Here is a 25,234-nt window from a genome sequence, read left to right as displayed (position 1 = left end):
GCAAGCATTATACTACGGTGAAGTTAGAGATGGACTACCTAGACGACAATGGTTGAAGGCAAGATAGGCACACTCAATGTCAAGGGCCTCAATTCACAAAACAAGAGGTCTCTGACCAGTAATATGTTCCGCAAACAGCAGCTAATGGTGCTGTTCCTCCAAGAAACCCATTACAGACAGGGGAAAGAATCACCCATCAGGGGGAAGGAAATCGGTGCCAACTTCTGGGTCTCCCACAGAAGCTCGAAGAAGGAAGGGGTTGGGATTCTCTTGAGCAAAACACTCCACCTTACTAATACAGAAACCAAGAGAGGCTTTGGGGGGAGGTTCCTGGGGATTAAGGGTACTTACGAAGGGGAACGCATAACCCTAGCCACCCACTACACTCCCAACTCAGGCCAGATAGGTTTCCTAACCCAGATCCTAGGGGTATGTAACGCTCACCTGGCTCCCACGGAGGCGCTGGTCTGGTCTGGGTTGCTGTGGCCTCTTCAAGCGTGATGCGCAGAATTCGGACCACCGATTGAACAGGACCCCCAAATCTTGTTTGTCTGGCCCGTAGGAATATCCTTCTGCAGATGAGAAAGGGGATTAACTGTCTGCTGAATAGTGTGCTTGCTCCTCCATTCCCCCTTCTTTCTTCTCTGACTTCCTCCAAAACCCCCGGTTTAAGCTCACCTTATGGTTTGGAAGGATGAACTCTCCATCCTGCTTCTGGTGCAGGGCGTGCGTTCGTCCAGTTACTTCGCTGGTTTTCAGAATGGCGCTGGCACATCCACTTGACTTTTCTGAGCGATACGCCGTAAGTATGAAGATGCAAAAGTTCAAGTGTGAGCCTCCTTTTATGTTGTTTTTTCTGTCCTTTATTTCAGGTGCAGAACAAAGGCGATGCGTTGAGGGGTTAAATTGCCGGTGGTAAAATCAGGTGAGTAAGTGATGAGGGCGACCCCTCTAAATGTCTTTATAATTTCCCAGTAATGTCTTTTGTCCTTTCCCCATAGGGGCTGGGGTGTGGTACCTGCCAAAGATGCGGCGCCGACCCGAGATGTGGAATGGTTCACCAAGAAAAGCCGGTAAGTAATATGGCTGAAAATTCGGCTTTCCTCTTGTGTTCCCTTGCTCACCTTTTGTCTCTTCTTCTCTCCCCTAGGTGCAGATATGTGGCGACGGGTGCTGAGAGCCGCGATGGAGCCGGGCGGCGTCTCGGGAACAGGTGAGTGAAGCGCGGCGCTGCAGCGAGCAACGCAGTTCTTTTAAATGGAAGTCTTCTTTCAGGAATGCTGGCGTGAAGATTCTGGATGCAGGTAAGAAGGTTGAATAAGTTCTTGGTTTTCACCTTTCTCTTCTCTTATTCCCTTACAGGTGTTCCAGGTTCGAGGCGGGCGTGGCTGGAGTCCAGGTGCAGGAGCAGACACGGTGAGCGTTCAGCTGCTGGGATGCAGAACAACGCGAAGCACGTGTGGATGTCCGGGCGTGGCTTAAATAGCTTTGGAAGAAGTTCCAGGTGAGTATTCTTCCACAGCCCCACCCAAGTAACAAAATAGTTCCTTCAGAAAAATAGTCCCTCCTAAGCCTCATTTGGCTTGGTTCTTCATGCAGCATGGTCTGCATCAGGTGAGTGTGCAGCATGGTCTGCTTCAGGTAAGTGCAACAAACACTTCCCCTTATGAGCCTGGTGCCTATGGCGCCAGGACTGATGTCCAACATGAGCCTGGCGCCAACAGCGCCAGGACAGGGTCCAAAGAGCCCCTATAAAGGGCCGCTGGGCTTTTACCCGGGGGCGTGATGCCTGCTCCCGGGGGTGCTGGGCCTGGCCTGGTGCTCCGGGGGTAGGCATCATGACAGCACTCCGCCCAAGGCCCCTCCCAAGGTCGTTTCCCCAGGAGGTTTCGGTTTGTTTGGGAAATTCCGATGGAACCTTTTTATTAGCCGAGGTGCATGTACGTGGTCGCTGGATTCCCAAGATCTTTCCTGAGGCCCGTACCCCTTCCAATCAATTAGATAGAAAGTTTTGATTTTGAGATCTTAGAGTCCAAAATGTTCTTCACCTCAAATTCAGGCTCCCCATCTATCTGGATTGGTTCTGGTGGCTTTATTAATCTGGTTCCTGGTTGCACTGGTTTCAAAAGCGACACATGAAAAACGGGGTGAATCCGCATGTTAGCTGGTAGATCTAGCTTGACTGCCACTGGGTTAATTATAGCTTTGATCGAGTAAGGGCCTAAATACCTTGGATTAAAAGTCCGAGGTCCCTTGAGCGATAAGTGTTTGGTAGCCAACCATACTTGATCCCCTATTTGGTATGGAGGCGCCTCTTTTCGATGCAGATCCGCATTCTTGAAGGCTTGAGTAATCGTAGAATGCAAATGTTCCACTGCGGGCATTTCGAGCCTCAAAGGTGAGTCCAAGTCTGAAGTACGAGGGTGATGTCCATATAGGGTATAAAAGGGGCTCTGACCAGTTCCAGAGTGTATCGAGTTATTGTATGCATATTCAGCCACCCATAAAATATCCTTCCAATTACCCTCAGATTGGTGCAACATACATCGTAGATATTGTTCAAGGGTCTGGTTCGTTTTCTCCGTCTGACCATCGGTCTGTGGGTGGTGGCTGGTTGAGAGTCTTACGTCGATTTGTGCCAGTTGACAACACTTTATCCAAAAATGAGAAATAAACTGGCTTCCCCGATCGGAGATTAGTATGGACGGGAATCCATGCAGACGGATGATATTTTCGAGGAATTCCTTGGCAAGAACAAAAGCTGAAGGTAATCCTTTCAACGGAATAAAATGGACCATCTTGGAAAATAAATCCACCACAACCAGAATAGTATTGTATCCATTACAAGAGGGCAGGTCTGTGATAAAATCTAGTGACAAGGTGTGCCAAGGTGCTGGTGGAATGTCTAAGGGTTGAAGAAGACCAGCGGGTTTTGTTTTTTGACCTTTGTTTTGGGTGCAAACTCCACAGGACATCACAAAAGATTTAATATCCTTTCGCCAGGACGGCCACCAGAATTGTCGTTTAATTTTTTCCTCTGTTTTGGCAATGCCAGGATGTCCTTCCATCAGAGTATCGTGATGACGGGAAATAACCAGTTCTTGCAATTCCTTTTCTGGCAAAAATAAACGTCCTTGGAAGTAAGGTAAGCCATCGTTGATTGAAAAGGCAGACCCCCTTTTGATCCAATCCTGCAAGGCTGAAGAGTCCAGGAATAGTTTTACCCGTGCTTGAATGTCTTCAAGGGTTTGTAAAGTGGTTATCCCCAAGATTCTTTGTTCGGGAATTATCGGCACAGGTTCAGAGTTTGTGACCATTTCTCCCATTCCAATTCGAGATAGCGCGTCCGCTTTGCCATTCTTACAGCCAGGACGGTAGGTGATTACAAAATCGAACTCAGCAAAGAATAAAGCCCATCGGAGATGTCGTGAAGACTGAGCCTTGGAAGTTTTTAAATATTGTAAATTTCGGTGTTCAGTGATCACGGTGATGGTATGTCTGGCGCCAAGAAGATAATGCCGCCAAGCCTTAAAGATGGATTTAATGGCTAATAATACCTTATCGGTGATTCCATAATTTATCTCCGGCGGCGAGAACTTTCTGGACCAAAATGCTACGGGGTGCAGTTGGTTGGTTTTGGGGTCTCTCTGAGACAGGACAGCTCCCATGGCTAAGCTGGATGCGTCGGTTTCGACTGTATATGGGAGATCAGGACGTGGGTGTTTCAAAATAGGTGCGGATGTAAATTTAGCTTTTAATTCCTGAAAGGCCTGTTCAGATTCCTCGGTCCATTCAAAACGTTTATTCTTCCGCAAGAGTGCAGTGATGGGTTGCACCACCCGTGAAAATTCCGGGATAAACCTGCGATAAAAATTGGCAAAACCAAGCATGCTTTGGACACCTTTCACCGAACTAGGTGATGGCCATTTGAGGATGGCATCCACTTTCCGTGAGTCCATTCGGACCCCTTTAGGTGTCAGGATGAATCCAAGAAACTCAACCTCGGTGGTATGGAAAACGCATTTTTCCAGGTTTGCAAACAGTTTGTGCTGGCGCAATTTCTCAAGGACGGCCCCGACATGTTTTCTGTGATCAGATTCCGAAGAGGAGTACACCAGAATGTCATCGATATACACGACAACACAGACATCGATGAGTTCCCGAAGGACATCGTTCATGAAGAATTGGAAGGCAGCAGGCGCGTTGCACAACCCGAAAGGCATCACCTGGTATTCGAATAGTCCATATTTTGTACGGAAGGCCGTTTTCCATTCTTCGCCTTCTTTTACTCGTACCAGATAAGCCCCCCGGAGATCTAACTTGGTGTATATGCAAGCGTCCTTCACCTGGTCAAGGAGTTCAGGGATCAAAGGCAGAGGGTAACGATTTTTAACAGTTATCTGGTTCAATGCGCGGTAATCGATACAAGTTCTAAGGTCGCCTTCTTTTTTTGGCACGAAGAACAAAGCCGAGGATGCCGGAGACTTTGACGGGCGAATGAAACCATTGGCTAGGTATTGATCTAAATATTGTCTCAAATGCAGATTCTCCGGCTCAGTAAGGGCATAAATCCTGCTACAAGGGGGTTGTGCACCAGGCACCAGATCGATTTGGTAATCGTACGATCTGTGAGGAGGTAACATGTTGGCCTGTTCCTTTTGGAAGACGTCCTGAAAGTCTTGGTATTCCGGAGGTAGTTGCATGGAGACAGAGGTTACTGATGCTAGACTGATCTTCAGATTTTCTGGGTAGCAGGTTCGTGCACACTCCGGAAAGATTATTCTCTTCGCTCGCCAATCAATTCGAGGATTATGTGTCTCTAACCAAGGGATTCCGAGAATAACCTGAAACTGTGGAGCCTTGATTACATCAAACACAACTGCCTCCCGATGGCTGTCCGGACCTACAAGTGTCACCTTAGCTGTGGAATGTGTTACCGGTCCCGAGGCAATTTCGGTTCCATCAACTGTGGTGATGACATCTTTGCTGGTTTTAGGACGCAGGGGAAGGTTAATCCTGGAGACCAATTCACGATCCACGTAGTTTCCTATAGCCCCACTATCGATGTATGCCTTTATTGCATGCAACCGCTTAGGCTGTTCCGGATCTATGAGGACCATTGGCACAGTGAAATGCTAGGTCTGAGAGTTAGTTTTCAAGCTCGGCAAGCGGACCCCTACGCTTGTCGGGCGGGGTCATTTCCCGATACAGAGGTTTCATGGATTTTATCAGTGGCTCCTACCACCTTCCTGGGCGGCCTTGCCGGGCAATCTCGTAGAAAGTGTCCAGAGGATCCACAATAAAGACATAAGTGCATCTGCCGTCTTCTTTCACGTTCCTTTTGCGTTAAAGGTCCTTTAACTTCTCCGATTTGCATTGGCTCAGAGGCTTCAGCCCCCTTGAGGTTAGCGTGGGTCTTGACTAACACCCGGGTCTCAAACTTGGACCGATCTGCTTTTCTGTTTTGCAGTCTGTGATCCAATTGGACCACTAAGTCTATATATTCTGAGCATTCTTGGGGCGGATTTACAACTTGGGCCAGGACATCTTTAAGTTCTCCGCGTAGACCTCGATAAAATAACGTGATTCTTTTATCCTCTGGCCACCCAGTTTCCACAATTAGTCTATTAAAGTTTGCAATGTAGGAAAGGAGGTCTTGATTGCCCTGTCGCAGAGATAGAAGTTCGTCATCTAGAGCCTGCCCCAGGGAGCGACGAGCAAATAACCTTTCCATGCTTGCTTGAAATCCTTGAAAATCACGAAGAATCAGGTCATCTTGAGTTACCAGTGGAACTGACCAATCGGCAGCACTGCCGCTGAGATATGACAATACAAAGGCTACCTTTGTCTGGTCATTAGGGAAGGCCCCAGGTCTGCACAGGAAATGGAAACGACACTGATTCATGAATACGGCAAATCGTTTGGGGTCCCCAGCAAAGCGTTCGGGTGGGGCCAGCGGCATGTTTCCAGGTAGATTAATCTGCACCGAGTTACTGGAAAGCACAGGAGCGGGGTTCCCTCCGGAACCGGGTAAAGGAGTTTGTCCAGCTTGACCTTGCAAAAGCTGTCTAGCCAGGTCATCAGCTCTTTCCTTTGTTACAATCACTTCCCTCCTGAGAGCATTAGTCTCTTGACGAGCGGCGTGTACTTCAGCCCGTAATTCCCCCAGTAGTTGGGCCAACTGGTCAGTCTCGGAAGTTTCCATAGCGCCTGGGTGGGAATTTGTAGGAAGGCTTCGCGTTCTGTAATGCTCACCTGGCTCCCACGGAGGCGCTGGTCTGGTCTGGGTTGCTGTGGCCTCTTCAAGCGTGATGTGCAGAATTCGGACCACCGATTGAACAGGACCCCCAAATCTTCCTTGTCTGGCCCGTAGGAATATCCTTCTGCAGATGAGAAAGGGGATTAACTGTCTGCTGAATAATGTGCTTGCTCCCCCCTTGCCCCCTTCGTTCTTCTCTGACTTCCTCCAAAACCCCCGGTTTAAGCTCACCTTATGGTTTGGAAGGATGAACTCTCCATCCTGCTTCTGGTGCAGGGGCGCGCGTTCGTCCAGTTACTTCACTGGTTTTCAGAATTGCGCTGGCACATCCACTTGACTTTTCTGAGCGATACGCCGTAAGTATGAAGATGCAAAAGTTCAAGTGTGAGCCTCCTTTTATGTTGTTTTTCCTGTCCTTTATTTCAGGTGCAGAACAAAGGCAATGTGTTGAGGGGTTAAATTGCCGGTGGTAAAATCAGGTGAGTTAGTGATGAGGGCGACCCCTCTAAATGTCTTTATAATTTCCCAGTAATGTTTTTTGTCCTTTCCCCATAGGGGCCGGGGTGCAGTACCTGCCAAAGATGCGGCGCCGACCCGAGATGTGGAATGGTTCACCAAGAAAAGCCGGTAAGTAATATGGCTGAAAATTTGGCTTTCCTCTTGTGTTCCCTTGCTCACCTTTTGTCTCTTCTTCTCTCCCCTAGGTGCAGAGATGTGGCGACCGGTGCTGAGAGCCGTGATGGAGCCGGGCGGCGTCTCGGGAACAGGTGAGTGAAGCGCGGCGCTGCAGCGAGCAACGGGGTTCTTTTAAATGGAAGTCTTCTTTCAGGAATGCTGGCGTGAAGATTCCGGATGCAGGTAAGAAGGTTGAATAAGTTCTTGGTTTTCACCTTTCTCTTCTCTTATTCCCTTACAGGTGTTCCAGGTTCGAGGCGGGCGTGGCTGGAGTCCAGGTGCAGGAGCAGACACGGTGAGCGTTCAGCTGCTGGGATGCAGAACAACGCGAAGCACGTGTGGCTGTCCGGGCGTGGCTTAATTAGCTTTGGAAGAAGTTCCAGGTGAGTATTCTTCCACAGCCCCACCCAAGTAACAAAATATTTCCTTCAGAAAAATAGTCCCTCCTAAGCCTCATTTGGCTTGGTTCTTCATGCAGCATGGTCTGCATCAGGTGAGTGTGCAGCATGGTCTGCTTCAGGTAAGTGCACCAAACACTTCCCCTTATGAGCCTGGTGCCTATTGCGCCAGGACTGATGTCCAACATGAGCCTGGCGCCAACAGCGCCAGGACAGAGTCCAAAGAGCCCCTATAAAGGGCCGCTGGGCTTTTACCCGGGGGCGTGATGCCTGCTCCCGGGGGTGCTGGGCCTGGCCTGGTGCTCCGGGGGTAGGCATCATGACAGGGTAATGGATGAATGGGCTGAAGGGGCCATGATACTGGGGGGTGACTTCAATCTCATAATAGATCCCGGGCTGGACTGGTGGACGGCAAGGGCAACCGAACCGAAAGGGATAACTAAAGATAACCTAACGTTCCAGACCCTCCTGAGGGAACACTACTAGGAGGACGTCTGGCGAGTGGCACACTCGGAGCCCGGGGGATACACATTCTTCTCCCCCCCACACCACACCTACACCAGAATTGATTTCCTTTTGACTTCTAAAGAGGGGAGTGGGGTAGCTACAGCCCCAAGGGTTGAGGCAATAACGTGGTCCGACCATGAGCTTCTTGTGGCGGACTGGTCGCTCCTCCTGTCCCCCAGGTCATCCCGGTGGAGGTGTAATGACACGCTCCTGAGGGACCCGGTCTTCAGGGAATTCCTGAGAGGTGAAATGGAGGCGTATTTTGAGACAAACGACAATGGGGAGATGGATATGGTGACAGTGTGGGAGACGGCAAAGGCCACCTTTCGTGGTCTCCTTATAGCCGAGGGTTCTAGGCGTAAGCGGGAAAGAGGGCTCATTGAGGCCAAGATATGGATGGAACTCAAGAGCCTGCGGGGTAGGCTTCCAAGAGGGGGCTGACAAGGAGTCCCTCCTATCGGAAATGCACGAGAAACGCCAAGCTTTGCACACGGTCCTCATAGGGGAGGTGGTCAAGAAACTGAGATACACACGACAAAGGTACTACGAAAAGGGGGATAGAGTGGGGACCCTACTGGCACGTAGAGACAGGGGTTGTAGACTGGAGAGGAGGGTTGGACCTATTAAAGATGGGGAGGGTATGGCCCTCAATAAAAAGGCAGAGATAGTGGGCTCCTTTGCAACCTTTTATAGGGACCTGTACACAAAACAAGAGGGGGAATCGCCGGAGGAGATCCGGGCCTATCTGGAGGAACACCGGCTACCCCGCTTAACGGAGGCCGAGCTGCAGGGCTTGGAGGGGGACATAGCAGTGGAGGAGGTGGAGGCAGCTATCAAGAGACTTAAAGCAGGGGAGGCCCCTGGGGGAGATGGGTATACGGCTGATTTCTACAAACAATTCCAACCCATACTGACGGAACCCTTGGCCAAATTGTTCAACCAAATCCGCAACAAAGAGACGATCCCCCTACAGGTCCTCATCTCAGTAATCCCCAAGCTAGGAAAAGACCCCACAGAATGCGGCTCCTACAGACCCATCGCCCTCTTAAACCTCAATGCTAAAATATTTGCCAGGATCCTGGCCACTCGCCTGGAGAAATGCTTGCCCCGCCTGGTTCACCCAGATCAGACGGGCTTCATATTAAATAGACAAGCCTCGGACAACATGCGCAAAACCCTCCATGTGCTGCACTCAAGGGAAACCCGGGACGAGGGGGTCCTCCTGCTGTCCCTGGACGCAGAAAAGGCCTTCGACCGGGTTAGTTGGGTTTTCATGGGGGAGGTACTCTCGGCAATAGGGATGGGTCAGAGGTGGTTGGGATGGTTGGTGGCACTATATTCCACACCCACGGCCAGGGTGGCCGCCAATGGGATGGAATCAGAAGCCTTTCCCCTAGAGCGAGGAACGAGACAGGGTTGTCCACTATCCCCCCCTGATATACGCCCTTGTCATGGAACCCTGGGCGATCTCGGTGCGTAACAACGAGGCTTTCACTGGAGTACAGATGGGCGGCTCCCTCTGTAAGATCATCCTGTTCGCCGATGACGCTCTCCTCTATGTCACTAAACCGTCACGGACGATCCCTCATGTGTTGCGGGCACTGGAGCGTTATGGGAGCCTCTCGGGGTACAAGGTCAATCTGGGCAAATCTGTGGCTTTTATGGGGGGTTGATTACTGGACACCGAGAGGGAGTATGTGGAGGGTCTTCCCTTCCAATTGCAGAGGGATCTTCCCTTCCAATTGCAGAGGGAGTGGTCCCGGCACTTTGGAATTCAAATCACACCTGACCCAAAGGACCTCTTCCTGAGCAATTTCACCCCTTTGTGGACTGAGGTCAAGAGAGATGTAGAGGGGTGGGCGGTCTCTGGGTTCTCATGGATGGCACGACTCAACTTGATCAAAATGGTGGTACTTCCCAAATTCCTATTCCTCTTCCAGATGCTCCCCACTCAGGTCCCCGCCGCGTTCCTACAGTCAATGAAACGCACCCTGCTCAGGTTCCTCTGGGTGGGGAAAAAACATAGGATCTCCTACGACGTCCTAACAAGGCCCAAGGAAGACGGAGGGGTGGGATTCCCAGATTTTTACACATACTACAGGGCCTCCCAGCTGAGGACTTTGGTCGACCATTTCAACCCTGGGTCAGAAAAGCAATGGGTAGCACTGGCTAATAGGCTACTCGCCCCGGTCACGCTCGACGAGTGGTTGTGGGTCCCTAGAACACACATCCCCAGGCGGGTTCTGGACCACCCGGTATTGGGCGTTCTGTGGTCTGTATGGAAGGAGGGGGGTTACTACAGATGGCTCACAACCTGGCCGTCCCCATTAAGTTGTATTTGGGCGCCACCATTCATAGCCAAGGTGGCGGAGCCGGCCGCGTATCAGAGGTGGTACGAGGCGGGCCTTGTTAGGGCATGCCACTTGTGGGTGGGCGGCTCCTTCATGCCCCTTCTGGACCTGGAGGAAGCCCTGGGGCTGGGCAAGCTTTCACCTTTCCGCTACCTTCAACTGAAGGGAGACCTCTCCGAACCCTCATGGGGGGACACATTCAGGAGGGAACTCACAGACTTCGATAAAACGATCATCTCCACATAGGGCTCCAGGGGGGTCATATCCCGTTTGTACAAACTCCTCCTGCTCTCGATACCCAGGGATCCCCCGCCAGCACGGACACAATGGGAAATAGATTTGGGCACGGCAATAGATGATAAAAGGTGGACTAAAATGTGCATCCGGGCCCACCGCTCAACGACCTCCCCCCAGTACAGACACCAAGCTCTAAAGGTTTTACACAGATGGCACTACCCTCCACAGTTGATAGCCAGAATGAGCCCGGGTTGCGACCCACACTGCTGGAAATGCCGAAAGGAAAAAGGGGATTACATGCACATGTGGTGGTCTTGCCCGAGGGTGCAGTCATATTGGGGAGAGGTCCTATCCTGGATCAGGGGGGTGGATGGTGTTTCTAGGCCCCTCTGTCCCTGGTTGCTTCTATTCGGCATCGAGGTGGGTGATGACCAGGAGGACACCCAGGGCCACATGTTACAGGTCATGCTCGTGGCGGCCAGGAGCTGCTTGGCCCAGAAGTCGAGGAATCTGCACATGCCTGATGAGAGGGAATGGGTTGCAAAGGTTTGGACGATATACGATATGGAATTTCTGACCCATGTCCTGGATGAATCCAGATCTAACATTGAGGAACTCTGGCTCCCCTTCTTTGAAAAGTACTAGCGGCCGACCTGAGGGGTGAGCCCTTGATCTGTTGGCCTGTTTGGGTTTTGAGCCAGGAGGAATGTGGGGACCTCATAGGTATCCGTTGTACGAGGCACGCGCCCTCTCACGGGGTGCTGCTAGGTTGAGCCCTAGACTATGTGTGCACTAATCTATTTAACAGCCCAAACTTAAAAAATGCACAATGCGTCCCTGCAAGACAAGTTTGAAATTGGCACCTGTTCACTGGCTAGGGGAGGGTGGTTGGGGGGGAGGCTTATTGTTTGAACGTTTTTTCTGGGAATGGTACCGAATTGAAATGACATGTTTGTTGTAATAACCTCAAAATATGTTAATAAAAACTATATTTAAAAAAAAAAAAAACAGGAATGGACAAGAGTCTACCAAATGGAATGGATAATAATGGCATGTTTTGGAGTGAACTTCTAAGGTTCCAACAAAAACACAAGATAGAAAGTAGAATAAACGAACCATGGGTTTTATGCAAATGGTGCCAGGGCCTACCTAAGGGACTACAGATCCTTTAAGGATTCCCTAATCGAATGCACAGACTGAGGTAAATAACACTTAGCTCGTTTTTTGACTACTGAGTGCGGGGGAAAGAGTGCCCAATTTGCTTCTTGATTTCACTTACCAGCAGGTACTTCAGCCCACTTGCTTTAGGTTATGGGTCAGACCCAGATAATTGGAGATTGACCTCCTGGGCCAACAATGAAACATTTCTACACACTTCTACCAGCTATTATTTCTCCCTCCCCCCTTGCTTGGGGTTTTTTCAGGTTGTGATATAATTAGCCAGCAGCCATGGGGGCACACCTTTGGGCTATAGTTCCCTCTGATGTTCTTTCCATGGCTGGTTTATTCCCAGCCCTGCAGGCTACCCCTCAATAGGCTTCTGGGATTCACCTTCTCTGTCTCTGGCTCCTGCTAGCACCTGAGACGTAGCCTCCACAGGCTTTCTGATTGTTATCCTTCTCAGAGTCTGGTCTTATCCAGTGCCCGAGATGTGGCCCTCAGCAGGCTTTCATCCTTCTCTCTTCCTCCTGCCTCCAGGTCAGTATCTATGTTGGCGCTTTGAACTGCCCAGGCATAAGCTCTTTTAGAGTCCTGCTGAATAGTTTGATTGCCTATAAAGGCATCTGATTGGCCCATTCTTCCTCCCTCACTCCTGTCTTATTTGGCTGTGTCCTATTTCTATGGGCGACTACCCCAATGCATCCTTTTTCCCACTGATGTTTTTCAGCTGTTTGTAATGATTTTCTTCTTTTAAATTTTCACTGATTGTTATCTGCCTGCTGGTGGCTGAAGACTTAAAATCCTGATCTGCTGTTTTAAAGTCAGGCGGCAGTGTTAGGGTGGCTTGTGAGATGAAGTAGTGATTGGTGGACTTGTAGGGAAATGGTAGGCCACGGCCCCCAGATTGTATCTCATTGTGAGACAAAGAGAGAATGAAACAGAGGAAAAGAGAGAGGAAATAGAGAGAGATGGAAAGAAAGAGAGCACATGCTCACTGACTTTGAGAGGACTATGAATGTGCACAACTGGTGGTGCGGGTCCTTCCCAGGGATCCCTGCTAAGTCCCTGTTGTCCCAGAGGGATCACACAGGCAAATTGGGCTGGGGCAATTGACTCCTTGACTCATTATCTGGACAATGTGAATGTGTTTGGACAATGTGCAGTGTATGTTTTGCTGAAGCTGATAAGGAGAACTGCATTGGGATATTAATACTGATGACCAAGTTTTACTCTCTGGCACTGGGAAACATGCTTCTAGTGGAGATCATTCCTTCCTCACCTCCTCTGTAGATGGATTCTTTTCTTAGTTAAAAAGGAATACAGAAAGGAAGAACAAGAAGGACTTAGCAACCAGGGAAGTACTTAGAATATGACTTATTGATGATCAAACAAGCACTATGGTAGGACTCCCGAGAGGCGCAACAACAGATTTTAGAATTGGGCAATGATAGACCCCTAACTAACATTATGGAAAGAAGAAACTATGAATTATAGACAGGTCTGGTGCAAAGCAATGGTAAAGATGTAACCACCTATATGTCTAAGGATGTGATGTCTGCGACTGGGCAAAGGAAATAAATAGAGACTTAATGGTTCTCCCCATTGCTCTTCCAGAACCACTGCAACCGTGGCACATATGTTTACGACCTACCACTCTCTAAGGGGATGACTATGGGATGGGTTATTGGTTGAAAACCTCACTAAGATAAGCCATCTCTGAGATCTCTGCAGGTTCCCCTCAGCTGCTGAACTGGCCACGTTTTTCCTATAAGACATTCTTCATGTCTGCGGTTTTCCAGAAGTTGTCATCTTAAAATGGTGGCCATAGGTCATGTCTTGTTTTTGTTCATCACTTTAAGGATTGATGGGGGTGGACTTCAGACTGACATCTGGATATCACTAGCAAGAGGATGGACAGTCAGAAAGAACAAACTAAGTGTTGTAAGGAAGGCATGGTATCAAACAGTAAGACAGACACAAGTGATCATAGTAGTTCAAGGGTGTTTATTGAAATTCAATTGGGTTTGAAAAACGCCTATCTAATCCTAAATCTAAAGATTGTAGCAAGCTACGACCGTCAAATAATAATAACGCAGTCCTAGTCGAGTCGTCAAAATATAAGGGCCTATATTAATAAAACTATTGCCATCCTTACTTCTAAATACAAATAGGGTGGGAAACAGTGTTATGCAAAAGACTAGTGTTAAAAAAATGATATGTCAGGATATTCAAGCCGTTGACGTCCCTTGCCTGCATTTTCATATTGGACAAAGCATCACACGCAAGCTTAGCACAGTCTTTGGCTTCTCTAGCACGAGGATGCAGTTCCAAACTCCAACATAAGGGCCTTCTGTGCCAAAGTCTCTCTGCCATTCAAAGTCTCTTATTTCAGACGGCCTGATGCAACAAGACAAACATTAAAGTTCCTTTCTTCGTATGATTTCACATATACAACTTCTCAGGTGATTTATTGTTAACTCTGGGTCCCCCTCAGACCAAACGCATCTACTTTTCCCAACGTTCTCTACTTCATCAAGAAGACTTTCGACTGTGCGCTGGATTTTGCTTGACCCGTCGCAGGACCACTTCGATTCACAATTACTTGTTCTCTTCTTGATATAACCCTTTTCTTACTTTCACTTTTGCCGCTTCTCAGCTGGATACCTTACAGAGACCTTTGATTGAGCACCCACGCTCTGCCGGACCACTCTGTCAAAGGTACTGTATCTTGCTTTAAGGTTCAGTCACTCATCAGCAGTTCAACTTCATTTGTGTCTCTTAACACATGTGTTTTAACAATGTTCGTTCCAGCGTTCACCATACAATGTTGCTGCTTACAACCTTGGCTTCAAGACAGACCGGTCTTGTATCGGTCTCCCCAACTCACCGGCTGTGTTGATTTCACTGATGCTGCTTTATTCTTGGAGCCAATGACGGTACCACGATGGCTGCATGTTCTCTCTGCCTTGATTACTGACACGGGAGGGGCTGGGTATCTGATACACAATGCAGGATTCTTTGGCCTGGTTTCCTAGTCTTACGCTTTCTTTACTTGTGGCTTCTGGAAAATAACAGTTCCTTGTTGAAAAGGTCAAGGGAACTTCCCTCCTTGCAATCCCCTTCTGTTTTGCCATCTTTCCTCTCTCGTTGATCTGCCATCTCGAAACTGCATTTTCTTTGTGTGCGTTTCCTCGCTCCGAGTGTGCTCTCGTGCCCCACCTTTTATCCATGTAGGGAAGCTTAATGGACTTCAGGTGTGTGTGATGGTCAGTAATTGCCCGACCTCGCCTGACTATTGTATTGAAACACGTCGGGTATACTGCTTGGGTGTTGGTCTGTTTTCTCTCATAGCGGGCTGTCTGTGAGAAAGTGTTAGTGTTGTAAAAGGGAAGGGGATAGAGTTCCTAAATATCCTACCTGGTAGGATGGGGTAAAGGAGTTATAAGGAAGGGGATGCCGCGTATCACCATCCGTTGTACCACTCCGGCTCCCTGAAGACCCCTCACGCAGGTGATCTGCCCGCACTGGTCCACCCCCAAAAACTGGATCCAAAAGCGATGGCTGTGTCCTGGCCACCAGGATTACACATCCTGGGGACTAGTGGGTGGGACACCTTTTGGTTTCTCACAGTGTACAAGCAGTAGTTTAGTTATTACTGTGCACAAAGAGAGGACACATGGTTATGTGTATTACCACTGGCAGAATTCAAGTACAACACTTAGCATTTCACCATCAAAACCACACCCTTATTCGGTTCTAAATACCCCCACCTTTGAATTATGCCAATAGTGATAAGCAACCTATGTCTAGTTACTACAGTGACAGACTGAGTTTCCTAAGACTCAACTAGAATAAAACTCTATGAAAGGCTTGCCGGAAGTCAGAAGACTGACAGCCAAAATCCGAACCAACAGAAAAAGGAGAACCAATTCCAGAAATCACATCCAAAAGTAGGTCTGCCTCTCAAGCAAAAACACATAATTCAGAAGAACCAACAGGAAATTCACGCCCCAACATATCAGCTTTTATTCAATCACAGTCACCATGAAATTGAAACTACCCCATGTAGGGATATATACAATGTATATCACATTTCCCTCCTCCAACACGGAGGACTCTATAATATCTACAAACAACTAATGAACCAGACACCAGTGCCACACGCTATCCAGATAATACAAAGCAACTTGCCTCCTAGATTCCCAGATGCAACACTCTACTATTGGTTGAATGGGTGGGATATGGACCTGAAGATCGAATCTGGGAGCCTGAACCCTTGTTGAAGGCCCTATGATTAATCAGTGATGTTCACGTTCACCACCCAGGAAAAACAGGCAAAAGAAGTATTATCAAAAGTGGTTATTCTATCAAGCTTCAAATCCTTCACAAACAAGCCAAGACCACACACAGCTCCAAGACACACCATTTACCAGCCTCCTCACTGTGATCCTGAATGACCTGTCCAACCCTCCCCCTCCCCCCCAACTATTCAGGCTGTGCCCCACAGTACATATTCTCTTTAAAGGGAGCTAGGATGAGAATAGCATGAGCTGGGTTTGGATGGCTTCCATCTCACAACACCAGAACCACAAGCCATGAACAAGAATCTGGATTCCTGCATGGAAACGTAACTAGTGTTTGTATTTATTAACTCAAAGTGTAAAGAGATTATAATAAATGGCTTATTGCAAATACAAAACTAGAAAAAGAAACATCTTTCACTTATTTGAGCCTAGTCTTGATAAATACATTCCAAAGCAAAAGGGACTTTCTCCCTTCATCTTCTTCAACCTCAACCCCTTTTACAGCAGAAAAGTGTATGTTCAGAGTTGGGTACACCTTCTGGATTCACAATAAATGTCCTTTTGAGGGGTTGTCTGCCTGAGCTCTGTAGAACCCATACATGTACATGTACATGCGTAGCTATTGTGGATCAGTAGCAGGCAGGCAGACCTGTACAGTAATTAATTATTTTAATGTGTATATTTACATGGGTTTGCATGTAGGATTTTATTCAAGGGTACTTAATGGCACGGCCGATAAGGAATTCTCGTCTGTCCTGGACCTTGTCTCTGGTTTTCTCTGTCCGAGCCACCTCTGTGCTGTAAATGGGGTTCTTGTGCACAAAATGGGCTCCATGAAGCCTTGTTTGTTTTCCTCCCTGACAAATCGGCTTTGTGACACCCTTGGCATCACAGGCCTGGCACTGGACTTCATTCCTCTCTGACCGACCTTCCCAGGTTTAACTGGGCCCTTTTCTCTCCCCATCACACTCTCCACCTGCGGCATCCATCAAGGCTCTATGCTCTCGCCGTGGCTCTTCAGCATCAACCTTACCACTCTGGCCCACCGGATCTCCTCCTTCTCTCCTCACTTCCAGTGTTATGCAGATGATACGCAGCTCTCCTTCATGTTTCCCTCTTCTGCCTCCTCTTCCTCTGCTCTCATCCCTCAATGTCTGACTGCTATTCAGGAATAATGTGCCACCAATGATCTCTGCCTTAATGCCAGTAAGACTGAGATCCTTCTCATTGGGACCGCAGCTCACTCCTTACCTCCTACCCTCTGCCGCCCTCTATTGGTCCCCTCCCTCCACCCTTTCTTGAGGCAAAAAATCTTGGTGTCATCTTTGACTCCTCTTGCTCCTTGTCTCCCCACATCGTGGACCTTGCCAAGAAGATCCCACCATCAGCTGCACCTCCTCAGGGGTATTCTCCCTTTATTCACCTTCCCCAGAAAGTCAATGTTTCCAGAGCTCTGGTCCTCTCTAGGCTGGACTACTGCAACAGCCTCTTCCTCAATCTTCCTTTATCCTCCCATCGGCCCCTTCAACTAATCCAGAATAGGACTGCAAGATTTATTCTTGGCCTCAAGCCCAGGGACTGCATCTCTCAAGCCCTAAAGTCTCTCCACTGGTTTCCGGTTGCTGCTAGGATCAAGTTACGGACCCTCTGCATCATCCACAAGGCTTCTGGGGCCTGGGACCCACTATATCCAACCCTCTCTCTCTCTCCCTAAATACCTCCCTGCTAGAGCCCTTTTGTCAAAAGCTGTTGTGAAGATCATACCCTGAAAACAAATCACTCTGAAGGGAGACAATTGTGAATGGTTTAGGGACTGGCAATTGACAGATTGGGCAATGCAAGATTAAATGAGATGTCCATGATAACACATTGGTTAAAAGGCGAAGCTGGGATTTGCGCCCCCTTTGCAATTTCTGCACTTTACCATTTGCTTTTCTAGTATGTACCATGAACTAAAATAATCCCATTTCATAGATCTGACTTGGAAAGTAGACAAATCACATAACCTAACATGACAATTTTAAAATCAAAATGTTATAGAAGCGTATTATGCAAAATGGGAATGTTTCTAGCTTCATTGTCTCCATCATCAAGGGAAGTATATAGGTACCAACATACTAATTGATGTTATCCTAAAAGATTACATCTGGATTTCTCTTTTGTATTTTAATGCTTTAAATTGGTCCAAAACACAGGCCTGTGAAATTGTTATTTATAAACATGCCCAAAAATCTTTCAGTTGTACAAAAAGCAAACTGTTTTTTTGTGCCAAATTTGCAGACCTTAAAATATGCTTTCCAAAGGCCTACAATATCCGATCCGCCCTGTTCTGTCTAGGACCCCTTGCGCTGAAATGACCCAAATAAAAAGTCAGATCAGGTAATGAATGGGCAATAACCCCAGCATGTGAGAAGCCAACCCTTTCAAGGAAGGCAGCACAGTAATGTCAGTGAAATAAGATCATTTGTCCAGGACCACTGTATCGTCTGCTGGGGAAGCTAGGATAGAAGCATGAACGCTTTTGTTCCAGAGTCTTGAATTTGCATACCTAATCACTTCTCGGACTAACACTTTATAGTCTTCATTTGAGGTGGCTGCCTAGGCTTTACAAGCCTCTTTCTGAAGAAACCAATTTCTAGACCTTCACCATAGTGATGCTATATTCGATTTTTTTATACCAACCACAGGCACAGGTACACTGCTGATAATAACACCTGTTGCGCTATAAAAGAAAGTAAACATACCTGCAGATTTATCAACTTGAAACATAGGAAAGGCTGAGTTCACCTTGCTGGAATTCAGTATTCTAATCTTGCAAATGAACACACATCACTGCAACTAGTGCTTAACACACTGGGCTATCTTCTGAACCAGTGCTGCCCTTACATTTATCAGTATACATTTCAATTTCGGCTATTGCACATGATCAATATAATTCCCATAGAAAGATGAGATTGCTACAGGAGTTGTAGTGAACGCGCACATTATGAGTAGTACAGTGAACACAGAAAGCATTACAGGATTAATTGATCAGAGCAGACATTATTTGTTACAACTGAGAGATAATAGGTTCAGAGCCTCAGCAACAAACCATAACATATATTGATTTGTACTATTTAAGTTTTGTAAACAATGGTCACTAAGTTCTTTAGATTAGGCAGCATTGCCCCCCCCTCCAAGGTGGGCCTTGGTTCAAGTGTCCCTGTTGCTCTCCCATAAAGACTTCACTGCCCCCCCCCCACACTTTTTGTCTTGTGGCGCCTTGAAACTCCATTTTGTTGTATAGGGGCCTTACAAATATCCAATAAATAAATAAAAAATAAAAACCCAGAAACTGGCTGTCTGCATGGGAGGGAGCGGCAAGGGATATTAATAATTAACCACCCAACCACGCCTGTCAAGAGGAGTCCAGAAAATGAACAAGACAATGGTGTACTCTAAGAACACCCCATTGTTGAATTCAGCATCAGGGTGTCCTGGACAGAAGGCAGTGAGAGGAAGTGGTTTTGTTTACACTGCATTGAGGTTAGGTTTCGAAGAACATGACAGGGTATTGTAAGTCTTTCTTGATTGCCAAACCTTACCACTGAAATGATGCACTGTAGTCCAATTTTGCCCTCTATCACAAATCCCAAAATTAATTTCTAATCACCTTGCATAATTGCCTAGCTCAACCCTGGTGGAACTTGCCTGTGTTTGTAGGAAGGTCTTGTCCATCTTCATCTTGTCAATTTGTCTCAGTAAAGCTACCTTTTCCTTCCTCAGTGTCCGTATTTCCAGCCTCTCTTCCTCCCGCATTGCATGGATCTTCTGGTCACACTGCTCAGACACTGTAACCAACATGGACTTAAGGGGCTCCAGGGAACGAATCTGCTCTCTTTGGCGAGCTACAAAAACAAAGAACAACTTAAAGAGACTGCCCTTTGACACAGGAGAAACCCAACCCCTCACACACTTGGTTTTATTTTCTTATCCAGTAATTAGTGGCAAGTGAACCGGAATTCCTGGTGCAGAAGGGTCAGCTATTAAGGGCTCAGTAAATAGAAAGTGAGAGATGTCATATTGCATATTGTTCGGGTATCCTTGGACTGGGGATCCCCTTCATATATCTGGTCCATCAAGTACATCACTTGAGGGTTCTTCTTGGTGGTTTGTCTGCCATGTACCATCCCACATTCTGGCCACCAGTCATGTTTAGAAGATTGCTGAAAACCCATAAACACTAGCAACATGTCAAGGTTTCCTTCTGACAGGGTTCTACAATCAGTGAATGGCTCATGCCATTGTGGAGCATGGTATTATGAAGTAAAATTGGGTCTTAGCAATTAAACCCAAACCTGCATTGTTAAGCCAAGCACACAACAGCTCCTAGTGTGATGGCTGTTTTTATCACATGCTGCTGCAGTTTGAAAATGGAAAGATTCCAAGGCAATACATATTGGACAAGTAATATGCTTTTATTCTTCTAGCTTGGCAGTCCTTCACACCAGATATTGAAACTTCAAATATGCCAGGTTGGTCTAATGTATTAGGATTGATCTCTGCAGTCCTTCTCTCTTCACAATATTTCTGATCACTGGATTCCATGTGCCTGCATTTGCCCTTCCTCTCTAAGTACCCCCTCTACTGGAATGCTCTCCCCCAGACCACCACAGCCAGCCCATCAGTGATATTGTTCTTGATCTGACTCTAGTTCCACTGGTTAGCTGCTTAAAGAGCATCTGCTACCCCCTCCTTTACTTCTCCCCAAATGACCTCCAGTCTACATTATCTGATAATGATACACAAAGATGTATATATGTAAATTGTTGCCATGTAGATTCCGGCCCTAAACCCTAAATGTATATCCTATTTATGTCTGTTCCCTAGTTACTGTCCTTGGTCTATGTCCCGTTATGATACCCCGCTATCACCAGATACATTTTGACAGAAATAGCGGTGTAAAGTGTACTTCACATGGCAGAATCTTTTCCGGTTGACTTTACCCCTCATCCTTCCAAGGTCAGTGAAAAATGTACTAGCAGATGTGAGCTGTTTCTATTATCAATGCTTAATAACTTTGGAGAGGAAGCTCTGACAAGAACACTCATTATGTCTAAGATCGACTAGTGCAGTGCTCTCTACCTAGGGACTAGTCAGTCCAACCTCAACAAACTGCAAGCTATCCAGAGCAATGCCATCAGGGCAGCTCTCAACATCCCTAGGCGCTCCCACATTTCCAACGTCAGATCCGATCTTCACTGGCTCCCAGTAAAACAAAGAATCGCCTTGCAAACACTAGCCTTGACTCATAAATGCCTGAACAACAAAGCCCCACCATACCTCTCCACTCGTCTCACTCTACATACTTCTATACGACCCACTAGAACTCCACAAATTTACAGCCTCATTCTGCCCAGATTTAAACTCCGAAAAGCCGGAGGTGTGAGTCTCCCTGTTCTAGCCTCAAAGCTCTGGAACTCCCTGCCTGTTCCCATTAGAAATGAGCCATCCTTTCAAACCTTCAAGAATAAAACCAAAACCTGGCTGCTCACGCAGCACTCATGAAGCACTTCTTACAAGGCTCCTTGCTTCCTTGTACATGTCGCCTACTTACCTGTTTACGTCATTGATTATGTCCATATACCTTGTACAGCTACCTGCTTATCCACATTGCCTCTGCCTGTACACTATTGTATTCATGACTTTGTTACGAGAATTCTGCTCCCCCGCATCTTCCTGTAACTGGGGGAGCTTGAACCTATTTACACTGACCTTACTGTAATGTATTGTAACTGTATTCAAGAATATGCACCCAGTTGCCCTCAGGCCTGGCTGCGCTTTACAAATAAATAAACTAAACTAAACTATAAAAGTGACATTCACTTTTTTATCCATCCAGCATCACCAACGCTACAGATTCTAGGATGTATATTTGGTTGGGGATGTCTGGCTAGCGTTTGAGACCTATTGTGACATTTTCCACTAGATGGTCCCTTTAAGATTTTCAGATTTAAGCCACGCTCCGTTTCTTGAAGAATTCAGAGCTCTGCTCAGGTGAGCGACTTTTAATTCTCTGTGTCACGTGCAGGACCACAGTTCAATTTTTCCACAGTGTTTGTGACGCACTCAGAGCACTGAACTGTTAGTTTTCTATTTTATCTCTGCCTCAATTCTGCTAGTTTTCTATCATTGGTTTAAGCACAAACTCCTTTAAATCTTTCTCTGATCATGAACTGTTTTACTGTGAAATATTGGCTCATGCCTTTTTAAATATGCTTGATGTGAAGTAGTAGAATGGAAGAATTAGAATTTCTGGCACTCTGTTGTGTTCATTTCACTGTTTGATCCCTCCACAGTTGGATGCAGATATGAGTGTCAAGGGATGCACACGGAGAGGCAGCCAGATCAAGTTCCTGTTGGACATCCAAAAAAATACATGAACTTCTCCTCCTAGAAAGCTGCCACAGCGCAAGCACCTAAGGTATGGAAAGCCTTGGTCTAGTCAGGCAGTCTTGGGTGAACTGATTTGGATCCAACTCAAATCTCCAAAATTGTAGAGACTTTGTCCAGGTCAAACTTCAAGCTTTTTCCATAGTTTGGGCTAAGAAATTCAAGCAGGCTCAATATCTTTTTGTGATTTGGCAGTTCATCGAAAGCCAGCACAAGCCATAGCTCGCAATGTACAGTTTCTGAAAGCGGCTTCAGACAAAATACAAGGCTTTTGACAGTGGTACACAAAGAGCTTACTGTTTATCCTTGATTAGACCAACTAAACACCAGTTTGTAATTGGTTATTTATAACGCGCTTAATACCCAGAGGTTTTTAAGCGCGTACCCGGGGATTGAAACTGTGTTGCTTCACGTCGTCTTGCTTCCAAAGCGTGCTGCCCCTTAGCTATCCTCCAATGTAATAAGCATTGAAACTGACTGTTTCTTTTACAAAGTGGAACCTAAAATACGGGCGGGACATCAGCAATCAGAGGTGCTGCGAACAAAAACTTGGGCCTGATTATAGCAGCTTCTTTGGAACATGTTAAAACAAGTTAACATGCCACACATGCTCATCCAGCACTGTTCTGTTATTTGCATTGTGTGACTTTCAATGCTGGATTTCTAATGCAAATGACAAGAAGTCCCAGATCTAAATTACGCAAGGGGGACTGGATCAGCATTTTCCAGGCATGAGGCATGAGGCATGTTGGTACTTATCACAAAAAAAGTCCTACATGGTGTCACTATCCACTGGTGCATAGCATATTCAACACATAAATATAAATACAATACTTGAGTTAACAAATTAGGCGCCTTAACTGAATTGTTAACATGTGCAGTAATGACATTTAGACACCTAGTTTTATTTATGAAATGTATTGTTGATTAAAAAATATTTCAGTAGAGATATGTTAAGTGCACATAAAGACCTACATATTCTTCATCTGACAACACTGAATTAAGTTGAGTTATTGGGGACCCATTGTGAGCATGTTGATATACATGCGAAAGCTGCCAATGGTTGCACATGATCACTAGGTTTGGCGGCACAACGAGGAAAAACTCATCTTGCCCACTTGTGCAATGCCCACTGAGCATCATTTTAGTCCATAAATGAGGAACCCAATTCGCTGACTCTTGCTCCATTTTACTGCAAGAATGGTGGGGGTGGGAGGCTAATGTAGGAATAGGGGTCATGGAGAGGTGAAGATAAAACCTTACACCTTAGTCCAAACAAATGTACTTCTTTTCATATCCCACCCAATCCTGTGGCCACCACAAAAGCCGAATCAGGTGACACATCCATGTAGCACCCCGAAAATCATACAGTTAGAAAGTATGCAGATACAATCCAGTGGGGAAAATAAACTGCATGTCGCCAGGTCAAATCGTAGCACAACTGCGCTTTTAACAACTTTCTCCAAAGCTTCGGGTAGCAATCCCATTGTCCTAAAAAAAGGTTTTAACCAGATCCGTGTACGTCTGATCGTATGTGGTTTTGAAATCGTAAACATTAGGCTTGTCTGGTGCAGATCATGGTAGTTTCACATGGGTCCCTGTCCCAAACGGCCGAACAAGGAATCCTCTTTTGCAGAGGTTCTTCCATACTCCGGTTCTGGAACACACTACGGCCACTCCCACTGGGGAAGCGGGCATGGCGCTGTTTGGAGCCAGCGGACTCACTCAAAAAAATCTCAATATTTCAGGTGCGCCTCCACTGTTCTCACAAAATGGCACTGGTACAGTCATAACCGGAAGTGACATTTTTCCTTTTTGCAGCCACCACAAGTATGAGCAAGAAAGTCTTGCCTTCATGAAAACGCTATCTCACGAGCTGCAGCACCAATGCCTGTATCCACAATCAAACAATCAGAGCAACCCTGCTGGTAATGTTAGACCATTTTTCATTTAGAAACGTAGTACCACAATTCCCCATCCCCAGCCTCCAAGGACCCTGAACCTCCCGCTACCACACGCAACCCCTTGGATCTCCAAAGGCGCTGTCTAATCAGTCTAACAAGCTTAGTGTCCACTTTCCCCATACTCAGTTTTATATAAAGTCCAGGATCCTACGTCTTTGAGGGCACCACTGAAGTCTGAAGTCATTTTGGAGGAATAAAAGTTTAAACGCAGAGTGTTTGCCCTGAATGGGGTATGTCACCCACTCAAGGGCCACAAAATTTCACATTTTATGCAACAAGTCGATTTCCATCAGGCCTACTGTTGTCTCCATCTCTGCGCTACACCAAGCCATGCTGCTATGAGGACCACCATGGATGCTTTCATTTGTGCTTTGCAGGACAAGCGGTTCTCTGCATCCCACAAACCACACAAACCTTCATTCATGCCGTTTTTTGTTCTGTGGGAAACATCCAGTCTATTTGTGTAGTTATTATCTCCCAAAAGGGCCGGATCACTGGGCACTACCATCATGTATGGGCCCAGTCCCCTTTCTCAGAGTACCCCCTCCAGTAGTGCAGTGACAAGTTGGAGATCATTTTGTGCAATGCATCCAGGGTGTAATAGCTCTGCATTAGCACTTTGTACCACATTTCCCTGAGCTCAACAGATCGTGTTATGCTTCCCCAATGCAGTTCCCACCACGGTATGCTGCGGCCTAGTAGTGCCTCCCACTACGTCATATATGGACATTGTATTTGTGGCAGGTTTTCGGTAAGGATTTTATATAGTGATGAGACCAATTTCTTTGAAACTGGGTGCGTGGTTATACATTTTTCAAAGTGAGTCAGAGGTCAGCTAGCACTGCCTTAATCTTAGGGTCCGACAGCTAGTGTCTTAGCTGATAATACTAACGTATCTCCCCTTCCCCCACTCAAATTAGCTGTTTGCATGCCTCAAATGATATAC

At 46.9% G+C, this 25,234-nt stretch overlaps 1 protein-coding gene across 4 annotated transcripts in view; it reads right to left on the bottom strand.

Moving 5' to 3' along the window:
• TSNAXIP1 (translin associated factor X interacting protein 1) overlaps window positions 1-25,234 on the bottom strand; it is a 1,023,806-nt gene that overhangs the window by 400,134 nt on the left and 598,438 nt on the right. For all 4 annotated transcript variants that reach the window (XM_069655260.1, XM_069655269.1, XM_069655286.1 and 1 more), the window contains one exon: window positions 19,583-19,779. In XM_069655260.1, coding sequence (XP_069511361.1) covers window positions 19,583-19,779 — 197 coding nt within the window. The remainder of the gene's footprint in view (window positions 1-19,582; window positions 19,780-25,234) is intronic.

Source organism: Ambystoma mexicanum, chromosome 1p (genome assembly GCF_040938575.1).
Source record: "Ambystoma mexicanum isolate Mex_15411 chromosome 1p, UKY_AmexF1_1, whole genome shotgun sequence".
Classification (NCBI taxonomy): Eukaryota; Metazoa; Chordata; class Amphibia; order Caudata; family Ambystomatidae; genus Ambystoma; species Ambystoma mexicanum.
The sequence above is the reverse complement of the archived record's forward strand: the minus strand, read 5'-3'. Positions and strand labels throughout refer to the sequence as shown.